The following is a 17,376-nucleotide window of genomic DNA, read 5'->3' on the forward strand; positions in this document are numbered from 1 at the left end:
AACTTCCGTGACAATGAACAGATTTGTAGGAAGTTTTAGACATGTCATGGATTCACTCACCAGCGTGCCTGTCTCATAAATAATCTCTGACTGAAACGAGTACCGTTCGGGTCTACGTGTGTCATGGAAAGCTGCAGCCAACCCAGTCAAGAAGAGGCTGAGTATGTTCTTGGAGAACGCTCGACAGGAAATGCCAAAAGCACATCTGGAACTCTTACATTCAGGAAGTCTAGTGCGTGACAGCAGGGGCCTTCAGAGCACAGCTCTGCCTGTCTACAGTCCACCGCTCAGTGGGAGACAGCTGCCTGTGGGCTGTACATCAAAACGTGACACTTGCTTGGTCACATTGTACTGTATTAATACACAGTACATACGGTATACTATTTATATAGTTTATTGTATAGATGCAACATACCTTGTATGTAAATAATACATATTGCATATATATATATATATATATATATATATATATATATATATATATATATATATATTTAAATAGATGTAGCTGCATAGATATTTTTAGTTCAGTCATGTAACTAAAGACGAAATTGTCCATTGTTGTGAATGTGAATGGTTGTTTGACAAACGTGTGCTCTTTGATTGACAGAAGCCCAGTTCATGGAGTGTGCTGACACTAAAGATGGGTTCACCAGCAGCCCCCGTGAAAGATTTGGATGTATGGATCCACCATTCAATAAAGGTTTAATAAATAAGGATAAGCCGTTTAGAAAATGGATGGATTGATGGTATTACTGTACGTAGCCTTGTTGCAATTGCCTCGTTTAGCCTGCAAGTGGTGGTATAACGTAGCTGATCAGGACGCTTGGGGCTAATAAAATGTTTTGTACTGTATATCACGAGGACTTGTGTCAATGCTATGAAGTTTAAATTAGAATTCTCTATAATTGTTTAGTACGCATCATAAGGATCTGGAATGCATTACAGCTATACGTCATCAGAAGTTCCAAATTTCAAAGCATGTACAGAATGTCCACACATGCTGCACGGCACTTTTTTTTTTTACCCACGTGACAAAAAAAAGGCAAATGAAGGTCTAGCTGAATATGAACATTAACCCCTTTCGTACTTCGCAGAAATTTTATGAAGCACCTGCATGAGCTGCACAAAAGAAAGTTACCTTATGCATGCAAGCAAGGGCGATGGATGGGCAGGCAAGGCAGTAGAGCAAACATGCATTTCGGAAGAGCAATTTTACCGGTTGACGTAAGAGGTGGGTCTGGTTGTCGTGGCAACCGATTGGCACCGAAGTGTGGAGCGGCGCCGTGGCCCCGCCCCGTGTACAAATACCCCCATGGCTTTGACGTCAATGCACGTCAGGCGGAGAACATGATGCCTCTTTGCGAGGCAACTCGTGTGTGCTGGCTGGCTGGCTGAGAGAGAGGACCGCGAGCTGATTCGGAAACAGTAGAGCACCATTGTGGCTGCAGGAAGGTGACATACAAGGTTTGCCCCCACGCCCCCCCAAAAAAGAGAGAGAGAAAAGAAGAAAATGGACCTCCTCGTGTCGCCGCCGTTTTGAAAGAATACGCCGACAAATAACTAAAGTATTTTTATTTTTTTTAATGGACACGCTTCGAATGGCGGCGGCGGTGGAGGCAGAAGCCGGTGGTTAGTTTAGGCTTTTTTTGGTGTGCAAAAGCTGAAAGAAACCCGTGTGAGCACCCCACGCCACCATCATCACCCCCCAGCTCGTCCTCCGCCGCCGAGACAGTCCCGTCGTCTAGAACAGCATGGTCATGGCTGACAGCGTCCAGAAACCGCTGCTCCGGGGTCCGGTTCGTGTGGGCTTCTACGACATCGAGCGCACTTTAGGAAAGGGCAACTTTGCCGTTGTCAAACTGGCCCGACATCGTATCGCCAAGACGGAGGTGAGTTTAAAAAAAAGAAAAGTCTTGCGAAGTGGTTAGCTTGGAAGCTAACTTAGGCTACTGTGGAGTTAGATTCGAGTTACATAACTTTTTAGCCACTGACACCCTGTGCATTTGGGGACGAGATTGTGGAAGAAAACCAGAAAGTTGGTTCGGTGAAGTGTGTCTTGTTAGTCCCCAGGTTGGCGGAAGGCTGACAGCGTGCACGTTTAACCCTGCTTGGCACGCTCCACTGCCGGTAAGAGCAATGAGCGTGAGCGCTGCTGGGAAACACAAATTGTAAACATGCATGGCTCCATGGTGGACGTTCATTTGGCATCATGATTCACTTTGAAAGATGTCTGGGTACCGTTTAGCTCATAAATGGGACATTTATGTCATCTTATTTTTTTTTTAAAACCCAATGACATGTCACTACGACAGAATTGACATGTCAACCTTGGCGACATGAAATAAGACACAATATGGTGATACGTTACAACAAAATTATTATTTTTGATTCCTAGCAAGACGAATGTCACTGTAAAGAGTTGGAATTAAGAAACGGTAGTCTAATTTTGTCAATATGGTAAGAATTAGGGATGTTATGACATTTAAAGGATTCAAAAGCCTGTCAAAACTGTAAATATCTTTCTCCATTGTTACAATGGAATGGCCTGTGACTGAAACGGTACTGTACCAGATTCGACCTGCCTCCTCCTTTTATGTGGCCTGCAAAAAAAAACAAATCGTATGCAGCAACTTAGTTTTTTTCATCATCTTCGTTTTTAATCCTGTTTTGCTGCAAAACCGTGCAAAATTTCCACGTCTTTCTCACCTGCATTTTACGCCTAACCCAGCAAAACAGGATAAATTGTCACAACTGTGTGCTCTTGCAGCGCTTAGATGTGCCATGACGTCAGCAGCGGCGTAACACGTAAATTACATTTTTGAGAGCAGCCATTTTCTTGAACACGCTAGTGACAGAATTGCCAACGACTGTTTTTTCCTCAAACACAGGTGTCATACCGCCTCGGTCAAAGCTGCGACACTACCCATGAACACGGAATATTTTGCAAGTACAGAACCTGTACTTTCTGTCCCCGACACTGCCACCTGCATTTATACTTTATGTGCTAATTACTAAGCAATTTTATACCACCAAACACACACAGTACAACCATATATGATTTCACCTCAGTTCATGTTGGGCAGCTCTATTTTATTCTTGTGCTTTTACAGGAGTGGCGACCAAGGTAGTTTCTCTGTGCCACCATGTGCCCTGTAGCTGACCCACCAAGTGTCACCATGTACCATGCACCTGTACCTTTTGTGCTTATGACCCACACAGCCATCCCAACCAGCGACCAAGCAAAGATCCTGTCTGGGTGTAAACACAGCCGTTCCGTATCTGGGGCGAGCTTCATGGGTCGGCGGTCTGGTTACGTAAGCCAAATAATGACGTGATTTAGTGGGTTTCTTGTGCCTCTGGTTCTGAAGAGTAGGATACACTGGAGAGATCTGTGTTTGGGATGTGTTCAGCTGCACGCACGCAGTCCACTGACATTGCTAGATTTGACATTCGAAACACTCTCAGGCGAAGCGCCACAAGGAAGGGGGGGGGGGGGGGGGGACAGAGATCCGAATTCTTGACGTCATCTTGCAAAGGGGGCCTTGCGTGCTTGGTACCACACAGAGCCGAAGACAAAATAGGCCACGAGACTTGCAAAAAGGGACCTTTGATCACTTGGGCCTTTCAACTGTTTGTGGGGCGTAACGTCAGCAGTGATAACGTACAACAAAAGCACCATTGCCAAGACGAAGCTCGCGGTGCCTTAAAGACTGCCATTGTTGGCCAGCACATCGTAAGGCTCTTATCGTTAATCCGGTTAGTAAAGTGAAGTAATACAGCGATAGTCTAGCCGGAGTCATTTGTAGCCATGGAGCGCTAATCCCAAAGCAAATGCATGTCAAACAAATGAGACACCTGCCAATTCCATAGTTTCCCTCGTGTGTTAACAGCTCACATGCGACTGGCCGGCAGCTGACCTGGTCCAACCTGGAGATTGTAAAATTACCCAGCATTCTTTTGTGGGTCCGCTTTGTATGACGCAATTGAGTGTTTTGGCGGGGTCAATGAGAAAAGGTTAGCCGAATGTGTGTATATAACCTATTTTTTCAACTTTAATGCGATAAATTTGCTGGCTTTGGTCCTCCAGTCAGTCCACCTCAGCAGGAAGTCATTTTACGCCATTTTGACCTTTGCATTGTTCCAATTGTCTGGTTTTTTTTTTCATTCATTCATCTTCCGAAGCTCTTATCCTCTGTACGTAACTTTCAGTGTGAGTTGAAGGCCTTTTCCTCAAGTGAACATGCACAAGGTTCTTTGATTTGATTCCTTCAAGGCCATGTCAAAGTTCTCTTTGAGCCTTAAACTGAAGCAAGCAAGTTCCAAATCTGTCAAATTTGACTCTTTTGTAATGGATAATTGGGTTTGTTTCCTGGAGTGAAAAAATGTTTGGAAATCTGAAACTACTCAAATGAATAGAAGTTGAATTTTCCGGATGTTGAGAACAACTGTTGTAATTCTTTTTTTTTTTTTTGTACGAGTCACTAAAATGGCGTACAGTAAAACGTGTTGTTGATTGCGAGATCACGAACACGATTGTGAAAATCACGCTTCAGTTGAAATTTATTAAGCCAGTAATCGTTCATGAATAAGCTGGCTTCATTACACACTCAGCCGTTTCTTTGTAAAAATGACACATACGGTGGATTTCAACTATTAATATCCTAAAGCACTCTATGATGTTTTTAACGGTTGACCCTGAATGATTTATGATGACATAGTTATCAGTGCGATCGTTTTCTTTTGACCAACGTAGTGTTTGCGCTGTGGTCCGGGCATGTGGACAGTAGCACAATGCCGTGTGTGTTTTCTCAAAACACAGTGGCGTTTCTTTCCACTTTGTACGTGAGGAATCACAGCTGTGAGGGGGAACTGGGCTGTCCTCTTGTTTGCTCTTGCAGCTTGAGAGAACACTGCTGACCAATAGAGAGTTCTCCGAGGTCCGTCGAGTAATAATTATTTGACCCGGCCCAAAATAGAGCCATAAAGTTGAAAGAAGATTTTTATTTTATTTTTTTTCAAAGAAGCCAAACAATGTTTACAAAGCCATCACAAGCATGACAAAGTGAACAGTAGGTAAAAAAAAAAAGTTTGTCTCAGAAACTTGTCAGTACTAAGCACACAAAAATTAAAATCTTGTGGGATTTCTTTGCAGGTGGCTATTAAAATCATTGACAAGACCCAGTTGGATGCAGTCAATCTTGAGAAGATCTACAGAGAAGTGCAGATCATGAAAATGCTGGATCATCCGCATATCATCAAGCTCTATCAGGTAGAAGTCAACTCGGCCCTTTTTGGGGATATTTGAAATTTGTCAATATTTTTGTTAAAAATGTTAAAATGTATATATAATTATATTATAAATATATATAATTAAATTAATTAATATAATTCTATTAATTTGTATAATTAATTAAATAAAAAATGTTGCGCCTAAAAACTGTCTAGTTAGACACCTTTCCTGTTGTCCTAAGGGAATTGGATCTGTCCAAGACACATCCTAATGTTCCGCAAACAAACAGTTGTCTTGACGATCCTGACACCAGGATGTGTCTGTGTGTTCTGCACCTTGTCACGTGCACTTTGCATGACAACTGACCAGACCTGAAATGTGTCTGGATGAGTTTTGAAAAGAATTATTGGTTCACCTCAGGAAAGTAAAGTAAAATATCTCATTAGAAATACATTGCGGTCTTTAACTGCAGTCGTCATGTCAGCGCTTTCTGATCATTGCAGCATCCGTCTTTATCCTTCATTTGGCTTTGCCGAAGGCACCTCCCCCCGCCCTCTTTGCTATAATGATCTGCATCTGTTTGGAGATTTTGTTTTTGTGCATTTTGTAATGTTTGTTAGGGGGTATGTAATGAGCCAGGAATTCCAGAGCGCTACAATGCAAAGCAGACTACATACGGCACAATCAGTTTTCTGATAAGTCTCCAGGAGTTGTCAATAAGGTTAATACACAAAGATTAGTCACAGATTATCCAAATACTTTTAGGCTAATGACAAATTAAATGATGGTGTTAAAAAAAGGCAGCAGCTCGGTACCAAAATCCCAAATTGAACATGCTTAACTGGTGAATTTGGTTAACAAAGTACCTTGGAAACAAACTTCACCTATCTGACACAATAACATCAACACACTGACAATATCTGTGAAATTACATAAGCTTGTTGGGTCCTAGTTTGTTTGGACAAAGTGGACAAATGTTCATTATCCTTACACAACAACCACGTGGTCATGTTCCAGTATTCTGCCATGTTATTTTGGTGGGTGTCATTCTTTCCAAAGGCATAGCCAACCAATCAGTTCAGGTCAATTAGTGATTTCTTCTCCCGTCTCAAACCGGCGTTGGCCTTGTGGCCCAGTGGGACGCCTGAGCCAGTAAAGGGAAACACACAGGCACAATGGTCCCTACTCTCGTTTGTCATTTGTGACATTGTGTCATTGGGGACAATTCAATTGTTTTTGTGTTTGCTATACACTTTAATGGAAAATAGGATTGTGACAACCGTCCAGTCCATCATCCATTAGTGAAAATGGGAATAAATATGGAGGTGAGCGCTTGTGTTCGTCTGTACAATGCATCAGCCTGAAAATTAAATAAACATAACCACATTAGAATGCTTTAAAAATAGTTGCAGTCAACATTGCAGTGTATATGTATTTTTTTTTCCAGTATGCACCACTGGACTAAAGAGTCAAGCCAAGATGGGTTCTTTCGATGGCTAACATGCCTCGCCATTATCTTGACTTAGCACTGAACAAGAGCGATCGCAACTCATGATCGTTTGTACGTGTGCTCAGCATGCCAACCATAAGGCTTGGTTCATAGATCATAATTGGAGAAGGGCCTGGTTACATACTTGTCACAAAGCAACGGCGCATCGCTTTGCCCGGTCTGGAATTTCAAGTATGAACCCTCCACTTGTACCGCATTTTATGTTATGACATGACACATAATGGGCGAGAGTCATTTCCCTGCAGAGCATGTCGTCACAACAAGGAGTCTGTTTACGGCAGGGACAGCTAATAACCGAAAGCTACCGCAATAGCTTGTTAGGGAGGCTCACTTTTAGGATTACTTTTTTTTTAAGGCTATGCAGGTGCGGTTTGCATACTGCAGAGAGCTGCCTGATATGAATAAATAAATGAATAAATAAATAAATAAATAAATAAAATAAAACATTTAAAAAATAAATAGTACCTCCATGATCAACTAAATCAATCACAATGACATTCATTGAATGAAATAAAAAGTTAAATATTAGTCATTCAATTCCAGAATGAGGGCCAAAAATCTGAAATCTTTTTTTTTTTTTTTTTTGTTCATTTAACTCAAGCTTCCTTATCACCAGAGCAGAGCCCAAACTAAAATGTGTTATGAAACAATGCTGCACCTTTTCCAAGAAAACATTTCTTCACTCAATGATTTTTGTCAGTGGAGCAGATGGAAAATTGATCATGAACAAAAAGAGTGGGATCCCGAGTGTGAACGTCTGGCTCGGTGTGTCTGATTCACCCTCCGCTCTCCACATTTAATTCTGTTTGATCTCCTGAATGTTTCTGCTTCTAAATTGGGTCTCCGCCTCCCACACACCGCCGCATTGAGCAAGCACAGCCATGGTTTTTCGAGTCCCATTCAGATATCTACCCGTCCACCTCCACTATTGTCGTATCCACACATTCATTGTTTCCCCTCGATCCTTGTGGAAGTGTTGATTGGGTTATTTCAGCGGTCAAAAAAAAAACAAATGTGGGTGTGATGTCTTTGTGTGTATTTCCATTCAATACTGCCCTCTGCCCTCCTTAGGTGATGGAGACAAAGAACATGCTTTACCTGGTCACAGAGTATGCCAAGAATGGGGAGATCTTCGGTGAGTGATCTTTTCAAAATGCATTGTCAGCACGCACAACCTTTTGTGTCCCTCCCAGCTCTGTTTCACCACATACTTTCCCCGATGCGTCGCTTTAAACAAACAAGTATCAACGTTTGAGATAGGTTGCAACTGTCACGTGGTTTACGGACCTCGGTGGCAGTCATCCCATGATAGAAATCTGAGATCAATGTCCTGATCAAGTGTATGTCACGTGCTGCACATGTGAGTGAACGTCACTTCAAAAGGAGAAACGTTGGATTTATTGCTCGACGGTAGAATCAACTGATGTTGATTTAGTTTCTGCATACTTCTGCATGTCATTAAAGCCGATTAAATAAAAGGTTTCACAGCAGTAGCTTACACGATGAGTGCTAAAGGTATGGTTGTTTTGCATCTGCAGACTGTAGCAGCATAAAAACACACTATTTACCCGCTGAGCCATTAGCTCTATTTGCACTCCACAAGTAACATTAAAATTGACGTATGAGAGACAGGATAGGCAAACATCTAGATGAAGCCATAAACTGATATACACACATGGACATAATTCTCGGAACCTTTCTGAAAACCTCACAAATGTTGTCATTGTTTTGACCAAATTTCTCAAAAGCACAATTTTGAAAACACATCAGTAGCAAATTAGCATGTGGAAAAGATTAATCACCATTTGTAGCCTAAAGGTCTTTGCTACTCGCCGCCTGACGACTAACAATGGACTCTTCACAGGCGCATAGATGATGTGGTCTATAAAGGTACCAGGAATAGAAATATCTCGCACCCCCTTGACCCTAACACACGCAAAAAATACCCTTTTCAAACTCAACACTTGCACACCCGCAGACAACAATACAACCGACAAGTGTGAAGTAGACTCCATGAATGACTGTCGGTCGAGACGACTGAACGAAACACACCCACACATTTAGTCATTTTTTCTGAATCAAGTCTGAATGGTTCAATGTTATCTATAGCTCTTTGCAATATGTAACAGCAGAAGGTCGCGTCGAAGGCACACGTCCGATTGAATGTTGAGGAACAGAGTTATTTGTGCTATCACATGTCGCGGAAGTCGTCGTGTAAGCATTTTCGTACATATAGTCTTGGATGATGCACCGTGTTTATGCCAATGCCTAGCACAAATAAAGCCACTCAGAAGGAACATAACCAGATTTTAATCTTTGTCTGTTGAGACCAGACAAGTGTGTGCCGTGTGATATCTCTAAACCCAGCCAACGGGACATACTTGGCGACCAGAAATCAAGTAGGGGTTGTTTTTTTTTTGTTGTTGCAAGGATTGCATCAACTGCAACAGTGAGTTCTTTAAAAGACAAATATTTCTGGAATCATTCCAATTGTCTAATGACACCTCAGGCTAGTCAATCAAATATTTAAAGAGCTGTTTTCCAAATGTGATTACTTAGGATCACAATTTGTGAAAGACCTATTTACTGAGACCTGCAAATTTGCAACTATTATTTTTTTGTTCGTACAGCGATTGTCATATGAAATTGTGACAATAATGGAGGATCCATAAATTTAATTCATCGGCTCAGTTGTAATATGAACAACAGTTATGACGTGTATAATGGAATGGCACAGAAAAGATTGATCCGATATGAACGATATGCAAGCAGATCACAATCCGCTTATCAACCTGACCTATGAGACTGTCTGAGAATGTATGAAACCTAATTCCAGACACAGTTGATTGGAGAGCATTACTCAACAGTCTACGTAACAAACGGTCTTTGCGTGGTGTCTTTGAGGCCAGTGTTCCACTTGTGATGTTGACTCAGCAACTGCCAGTCCGGCTCATGTGACCCACAGAGCGCTAGGAAGCAGACAGTAAGAAAAACTGAAAAGGAAAAAAAAAAAAAAAATCAAAAATAGACGGCTTCACTGCTGCTTTGGCCAAAAGAGAGAGATGGCATGTACAGCTGCCGCCGCGTCTCATTCTCACCTCGTTTGCCCGCGTCTCTCTTAGATAACCAATGACGGATGGATATTTCACATTGCACAGTCTGTATATTTCCTCTCGGATCATCGCCGGGATTTAGAAAACCATTGTGTCCCGATTCCTCTGACCCCCTTGCCCTGATTGCACAATGGAATATTGTTACGCAAGAGCCAGCGTATATGTCGTCATCAGTTGCAGCAGCGGCGCTTTGACTCGGACAGCCAGATATCGAAAGTGTTTTATTACATTGGTTTGTACAATCACCAGCAGTGGGACCTTAAAGGTCCAACTAGTTGTTTGTATTTCAAAACATTTCTTTCCCCCCCCCCCCACAATAAGGCAATTTTGAATTGAGCCGCTTATTCTGCGCTTCAAGAGATTTCAAAACAGATCAAACTTGGAAATTGGGTCAAATGCAAATACAGCAGCAGTCCAGCGAGTGGAGGCTCAATAGAATAATAGGAAGAAGAATAGAATGGAGAAGCGTGTGGCGACATCCATTTGAATTTGGAAGGTGGTGGGGAAATGTAGGGCATGCATATTTAAGAAAGCACTACTGGCGTGATGAGGGGAGCGTCGAAGCTGGCAGCTCACACAGATCTCAGTCTGCCTGATGGGAAAGGAAGGAAACATTGTTGCCTTCAAAGAATTCCTATTTCTGATACACCGCCCTATTTGCATAAACTGTCAATTTGCATTTGCTCATGAGCCCTCTGGCATATCATGGGGTCACTTGTAATAAAAAAAATGACTGCACAAAATGTGTTTCTAACCAATCTGCATCTCTCTTGATATTTCAGCAAAACAATCAGCCCATTTGTCTCAATCATATATTTTATGTTACTGTACTCGAGAAAATTTACAAAACCATTGTGGATTTTAAGAATAATAGTTAGCTAGGAAAGAACCTTTGAAAATGTTTTGACCTACCTACCGCAAAGGAGTCATGAGTGAAGTAATCCCACCAGCAGCTGTTTTCTCATGGACACGAGTGATTGTTACATCATCGGTGAAACTCACATTTACACACTTGACTAATTTGATTTCAAGGACGAAAGCTTATATAAATAAGGAACCAAACCGATACATCCCGTCCTGTCTGTGGAATGTCATGTGCTGTTGCATAAACTATGTGTACATGGCACGCATATCTCGTTTATTTGAAATCGAGACAATATTGCGATGCTGTTGCATAAACTATGTGTACATGGCACGCATATCTCATTTATTTGAAATCGAGACAATATTGCGAGTAGTTAATAAGTTAATAATCTTCTTGCTGGGGGGAAAAAAAATAACTACCAGTACCAGTGCTTGCATGGGAGTGATGTAGAAAATTGTCTGCCAGCTGCGTGCAGCTTCTGTCAAGTGATCACAGATTAGATTTCAATCCAGTCAAAAGCTGAAAGACAAACAATTGTTGGACCCCAGCTACTTCAAGTATCTCGTATCGGTTATCATCACTCGGGGATCTTGCTCTGTCAGAAAAGAAATAGTTTGACCATCATCGTTTGAAAATTACACCCAGTAGAGCCCTCGCAGTGAACTGACCATTAAAATAAATAGTATTGTTGACATAAAACAATACCTGAACGATTTCAAATTCTGATGGGTCTCGGCTTTAATTAAGTCTTTCAAAGATTAGCTGTAATATAAAACTAACATTACATGGAATAACATCATGCTTCAATGTTACGCCTACTAACCTAAATTTATAGATTAATAGAGCTCTAAATAGACAGTAATGAAATTGAATCACCAGGCTAGAATAGGATTTAGATACTATAAAATTATATCTACAGACAAATCATTAATGTCTTTTAAAGTTGATGATGCTTCAATTGTAACATTAGAGTTTGAGGACAGCGCCGCCTGGATTGATGAAAATGTTCTTTTTGGATCACATGTCGTCTCAATCCATTTATTTTCAAACCTATTGAAATGAAATCGGCGCGTCAAAACCAAACCAAAAGCAAATCATCGTTGTAGTATATTAAAGCTGAGCTCCAGCTGGCTCCGAGCCATTTGAATCGCTCCAGAAGGAAATAAGCACCGCCGTCTCTCGACACGCGGCATAGATGTGACTCGAATGTGGTCGGTTGGCTCGGCTATCGGTTACTGATGTGGAAAAAGACCGAGTGGTTTTTTTTGCCCCTTGTACTTCACACCCGCAGACTCTCTCGCTCCTCTTTCCGACCGCGGCGTGATCCAAAGCTAGGCCAAGGATCGATCCAGCAATCTTCCCTGTAGACACACTGTTTGTCCCGTCTAAACCTGAGCAGCTGTTACGAAACTCTCTCAATTCCTCCGCCGGCTCTCTGGCATAGCTCAGCGACTGGTGATCTGTTCCCTAATACAGCTATGAGTCACCCTTGTTCTGTTGAGTTCTTTGGCCTGGCCAACATTGGATCTGGGGATTATTCATCCTGCTTGACTTTGACTCGCTTTGGGTACTCATTTCCTACTTAACGGCCCGGTAATTAAAGATGGCTTGTTCAACTGGAGTTCAAAGTATGTGCGCTCTTTTGGAAACAAACCCTTCACATGGGTCAGTGCTTAAACCTGACGTTGGACACGTAGTGTGCTTTTGTCCAAAACACCATGATTGATATTTTCCGGTCAAGGGAACCGGCTGAGAAAACTTTTGTATTTATTTAAATATTTCAAGTGTTGTAAACAGCTTAACTATATTAGATATAGTCTTTCCTTAATCCAACACACAGTGATAATGATTTGCAAATATCAACGTCAAGCAGTAAACCTCAAATTGAATCTCTGTCCTCGGGGGTTCTCCTCCCATTGCCTGAAATTCTCCAGGGCACGTCAGGCGATTCTGTTTCCTTGCAACCTCAAAAGACCGTGGAGGGATGACGTCCCTTTCTCTTGGACCTCCTCGACACATTCCCCTCTGCTGTGTTTCTTTTGATTAGCAACTTTACATGAAAATATTAAGCGCGGCCCTGGTCACCGACTGGCATCCCGTTTGGAATGTACCAGCTACTATCTAATCAGTAGCCTCTTCTCTGATGTTAGCAATTCCTCTACCGTGCCGTGGGTGATTTAACATTCCCTCGGAGCAAGAGAAAAACGAGTCTTAACGTCCTCGGGATGCTTTTATTCCGCAAGACTTTGAGGCCTTGAATAATTTGCCACTTGATGTGCGTTGCTGGCTCGTGGGAAATATTTTGCTCTACTTGAAATATTTGATGTGCATTTTCATCCAAGACATGGGTGTCAACTCAAGGCGCCGGGTCCAGGTACGGCCCACCACATCGTTTTATGTGGCCCGTCAAGACAAATCATGCATCGACTTCATGTGTCAATAGTAAAATTACAAATTGTCTTCACTTTTAGAAAAATAGATACATTACTAGCATTTATTACCATTAATTTTTTTTAAATTTGAACAGTTTTTACTAGTCTCTGATTTTAAAGCTATTCATTTTATCAGGTGACCAAGAATTTTGTTTTAAGATCACACCAACAGACCTCTTCAAAATTTCCCGAAGCTGTCAAATTGGTTTGAGATTGTTACCTGTGAACAAATTACCATGTGAATTTGTATCACTCCAACACTCATCAAAATATTGTGAACCACTGTGATTTGATTTGAAATGAAAAGAAAAACCCTACACTATAAATAACTTTATAACCGATCGAGGATTTCATTTATCATTTTAATCATTTTCCTCTCTACTTTTGTTGCAGACTATCTGGCTAAGCACGGCCGACTAAGTGAGATAGAGGCCAGGAGGAAGTTCTGGCAGATCTTGTCTGCGGTGGAATACTGTCACAACCGCAAAATTGTCCACCGGGATTTGAAGGCAGAAAATCTGCTGCTGGATGGCCACATGAATATTAAAATTGCAGGTATGACGATGCACACACAGACAAAGATTTTGACGCAATAAATTACGACAAGTCAAAAGCAATGTTATTTACATTTTTATTATAAATATTGTTATTGTGTATACTTATTTTTTCTTTCATTGAGTGGTGTGGAGGGGGCATGGGGCAACAATTTTGTCAACATCTGTATTCCCCTGTTGGTGTGAAATCTAAAAGGTTTTGATCCATAGCCGCGCAATGGCGTCAGGACTGACGCACTTTAGAAATGTCTTAACTACCTGCTCTGGCCATTCGCACTTTTGTGTCGGGAAGTGGTTGTGGGTTGCGTGTGAGATGACTGTTTGCCGGAGCAAATTCTGGAAAAGGCTATCCTTTCAAAACTGATGTGTAAAGAGTGTAAAATGCCACCCCAGGGACACCACAGCTTCATATTTGAAACATTAAAGATGAAGGACAAAGAAGAGAAACAATCCCAGATGTAGGCATGACGAAATCAATGTGGACAGTTTTAGTAGTATTTATGCTAATTTAGAGTTACTGTGTTTAGAGGCAGCTAGTCAGGATGTCACTGGGTGGAACAATGAAGAGAATAGTGATGGCTGAGATAATAACTTTCTGTTAATTCAGTTTATGCTCAGTAGCTTGTAGTGCCACTGAACTGTGCCGCGTTTTACTATTGTTTCAACAACACATAAGGAGCAAATTTGTTCGAGAACATCAAATTACAGCAGCTGTTTGTTTATCCGCAATGTTCCGAGCCGAAAAGGTCAATTTTGACAGAAGCGTCTTACTGTCATTTTACTGGCACATTGGTCCTTTGCGTGGAGATGTTATTACCTCAATTTAAAGAGACACTTTTGACTCGCAGCCAATTGTTCACGTCACAGATGAGCTTTGAAAAACAATGAACAGAACATTACTTGGCTAGTGATTAGGCGGAAGGGAGGGAAGAAAAACTCTCTGGGGAGGAGATGAGCAGCATTGTACGCCGTCTGCTTTTTACCCCGAATGCACTTTGACAAATGGAGGGATATGATCAACTGAGTGTAAATGTGGACTGCTTTGTTTTAATTGACATGAATGCAAAATTGGCAGCGCTACAAAAATGGCTTATTAAAATGACAGCAAATTACGAAATACCATGAATCGTCAATATTGAGGGTGGGGGGAATCTTTTCAAACTAATTGGGACTGAATCAATAGCGCCCACGCGACTCAAACCGCCGAAGCTAGAAAGAAATGATACATTTCATCCCCTCGACATGTCATCAACAAACATGTTGTCAATATTGCTTATACTTCCTATTCCACACATTCCTAACATTGGAGCCAATTGAATTTTCACTGATGTCTCTTCTCTCCGGGTTAGCTATTTGAAGCTCATCCAGGTAGCGGTCAGTGAAAAAAGGTCAGGCTCAAGTAGACTGCTGAGTGGAGGGGGCATCACAGGCAGCAGGGGGGTGCCCTTCATGTTTCCACCTCAAAAAGCCTTTCTACATGCAAGGTGGGCTGTTTGAAGCTGGGTAGAGAGGTGGTTGAATATCATTTGCAAAACCCAAATGACACTCAGATCTCCAGTTTCCTGGAGCAGCACTAAATTGTGAATCTTTTAAGATAGCTGCCGTCTTGCACGGCTGAGTGCTTGACGAAGTGGAATACAAAAAATTATTTGGATCTTCACCATCTTGAATGGGTTCTTGCCCATCGCTCAATAAAATGATACTGAATTGGATTGAGTGGGTTGTTGTGTAATCATCCTAACATTGCTAATGGGCAACTATGAAAAGATAGCCTTCTTGACAAAGGTAAATAAGACACTGTTGTTGTACAGCCTCAAGCATAACACCACCATGGCATGACATGTTTGTGCAACAGAAGCTCGAGTTGAGCCATCGGGGCAAAGAAATGACTCAATCATCTATCTGTCTTTGGCACATGGAGATATCTGCAGGCACTAGTTAGCTTTAGCCACCAACAGCTAGCTACTAATAGAGTATTTTTTTAAAGCCTCATTTTGAGCAAGCACTACAATTTGGTTCATTTCACCACGATATAATTAGGGTCAAATGAACTGTAAACATATTTCTTGAGCTCAAATGTCTTGGCATCGCGTGACGGCACCACTTAATCGCCTGGCAGCACAAACTTTGATGAGCCTTTAGCATTTTTAGTGCGCCATCGTTAAAGCTAATATTATGCTGATGTCGCTGTGTGTGTCATACACACACAAGCGCAACTTGCCCACAGCGTGCGGCAGCGTTTTGACGTCAAACGGGCTGCTCAGTATTCCGCTCCACGAAGTGGGTCACAGCTTGTGAAGCTAAATCTGCACTGGCAATAACGCACACACAAAAAAAAATTCTTACCTGTGTCACATCACAGCAGCATCACACAGCAAGCACCATTGCTGTGGAACACCGTTTTGTAATATTGGTGGCACTTCTTATGGAGTTCTAGATGTTTACGTGAGAACATTTGTCACCCCAATAATTATAAAAGGTTCTTGGTGCCGAACAGAATTGTAGCTCATTTTGCCTCGTGCTGCACAACATGTACGTCCATGTGAGTCTGCACTCGTGGACATCACCTCCCGGCCTAATCACCGTTATTTATTCGTTTTGCTTTTTTTTTTTTTCTCCGCTTTCCTGTTTATATAACTGTGTCAAATGATGGGAAAAAAAGCATGGGGACAAAGGTTTAAGTGAGCACCATTGTCTACGCTTGTTATCAGTGACTGCCATAGGAATCATGGATCACATTGGTAAAAAGCAAACAATAATAGTTTATTATCCTGACCTGTAACTTTCCATACACAACGACTTTTTTTTTTTTAAATCCACTTTGGCCACTGGAAATCTAAAACACTGCTCATAACTTCAGAATAAAAATGTCCTTGGTGGATAAACACCACATACATTCTATGTTAATAGACAAAGTCTTTTTTTTTTTATTCATTTTTCATTTAAAATGCCTCCGTGTTTTTACAGCTACTACAGCTTGAACTTTGATTTTAAGACGTTGCCTCAAAGTGTGTGTATTTAGTGTGTGTACGTGTAGACGCTTCCCGTGTCATGCTTTTCGGTAGATAAAATCAGACTCGTTTGCTCTCCAGGCAACCAGTCGGCGCAAAGTCTTTGATGAGCTCGTGTGATTTGAACATTCGGGGGCCCATTTTGCTCAGGATACAAAATATTTGGCTTGTAAAGTACATGATGCAAAGCCCACTGATACCATAAAGATGTTACTACACGCCTTACTTGATTTCCTAGAAAAGTCAAGAAAAATTGAAACGTATTCATTGAATACATAGGGAGGTCATTTTCAGATGTCCTATTCGTACCTAATTTCAGTATTAGACATCGTTTAAGTTTTTTGGTGAGATTATCCCCAATCTGATGTTTTCTTTATGCAGTCTTTAAAAAAAAAAGTAAAAATAAAATAATGAAATATTCATTGCCGTTGGTTGTCAATAAGAGATTCCCTTTTTTAATTTAACCAAAGACATATATTTTGACATTTTCCATTATATGCTAATTTATTAAGTTGCACCTATCTAGAAAAACAACTCAAGAACTTGGTTTTGAGATGAAAACGCCTCCAGACTTTGACGATTAACGGGTGGTTTAGGTTTGGTTGACCACCTCTCATCAAAGACAAATGTTCTATGGCATTAATTAGACTAAACTGCT

At 41.4% G+C, this 17,376-nt stretch overlaps 1 protein-coding gene across 1 annotated transcript in view; it reads left to right on the forward strand.

Moving 5' to 3' along the window:
* The first annotated feature begins 1,326 nt into the window (after window positions 1-1,326).
* Window positions 1,327-17,376, forward strand: part of sik2b (salt-inducible kinase 2b) — a 28,767-nt gene continuing 12,717 nt past the window's right edge. Inside the window, exons 1-4 of the mRNA XM_037268067.1 lie at window positions 1,327-1,892; window positions 5,156-5,272; window positions 7,815-7,878; window positions 13,547-13,708. Coding sequence (XP_037123962.1) covers window positions 1,755-1,892; window positions 5,156-5,272; window positions 7,815-7,878; window positions 13,547-13,708 — 481 coding nt within the window. The 5' untranslated portion in view covers window positions 1,327-1,754. The remainder of the gene's footprint in view (window positions 1,893-5,155; window positions 5,273-7,814; window positions 7,879-13,546; window positions 13,709-17,376) is intronic.

The sequence above is a fragment of the Syngnathus acus genome, chromosome 13 (assembly GCF_901709675.1).
Source record: "Syngnathus acus chromosome 13, fSynAcu1.2, whole genome shotgun sequence".
Classification (NCBI taxonomy): Eukaryota; Metazoa; Chordata; class Actinopteri; order Syngnathiformes; family Syngnathidae; genus Syngnathus; species Syngnathus acus.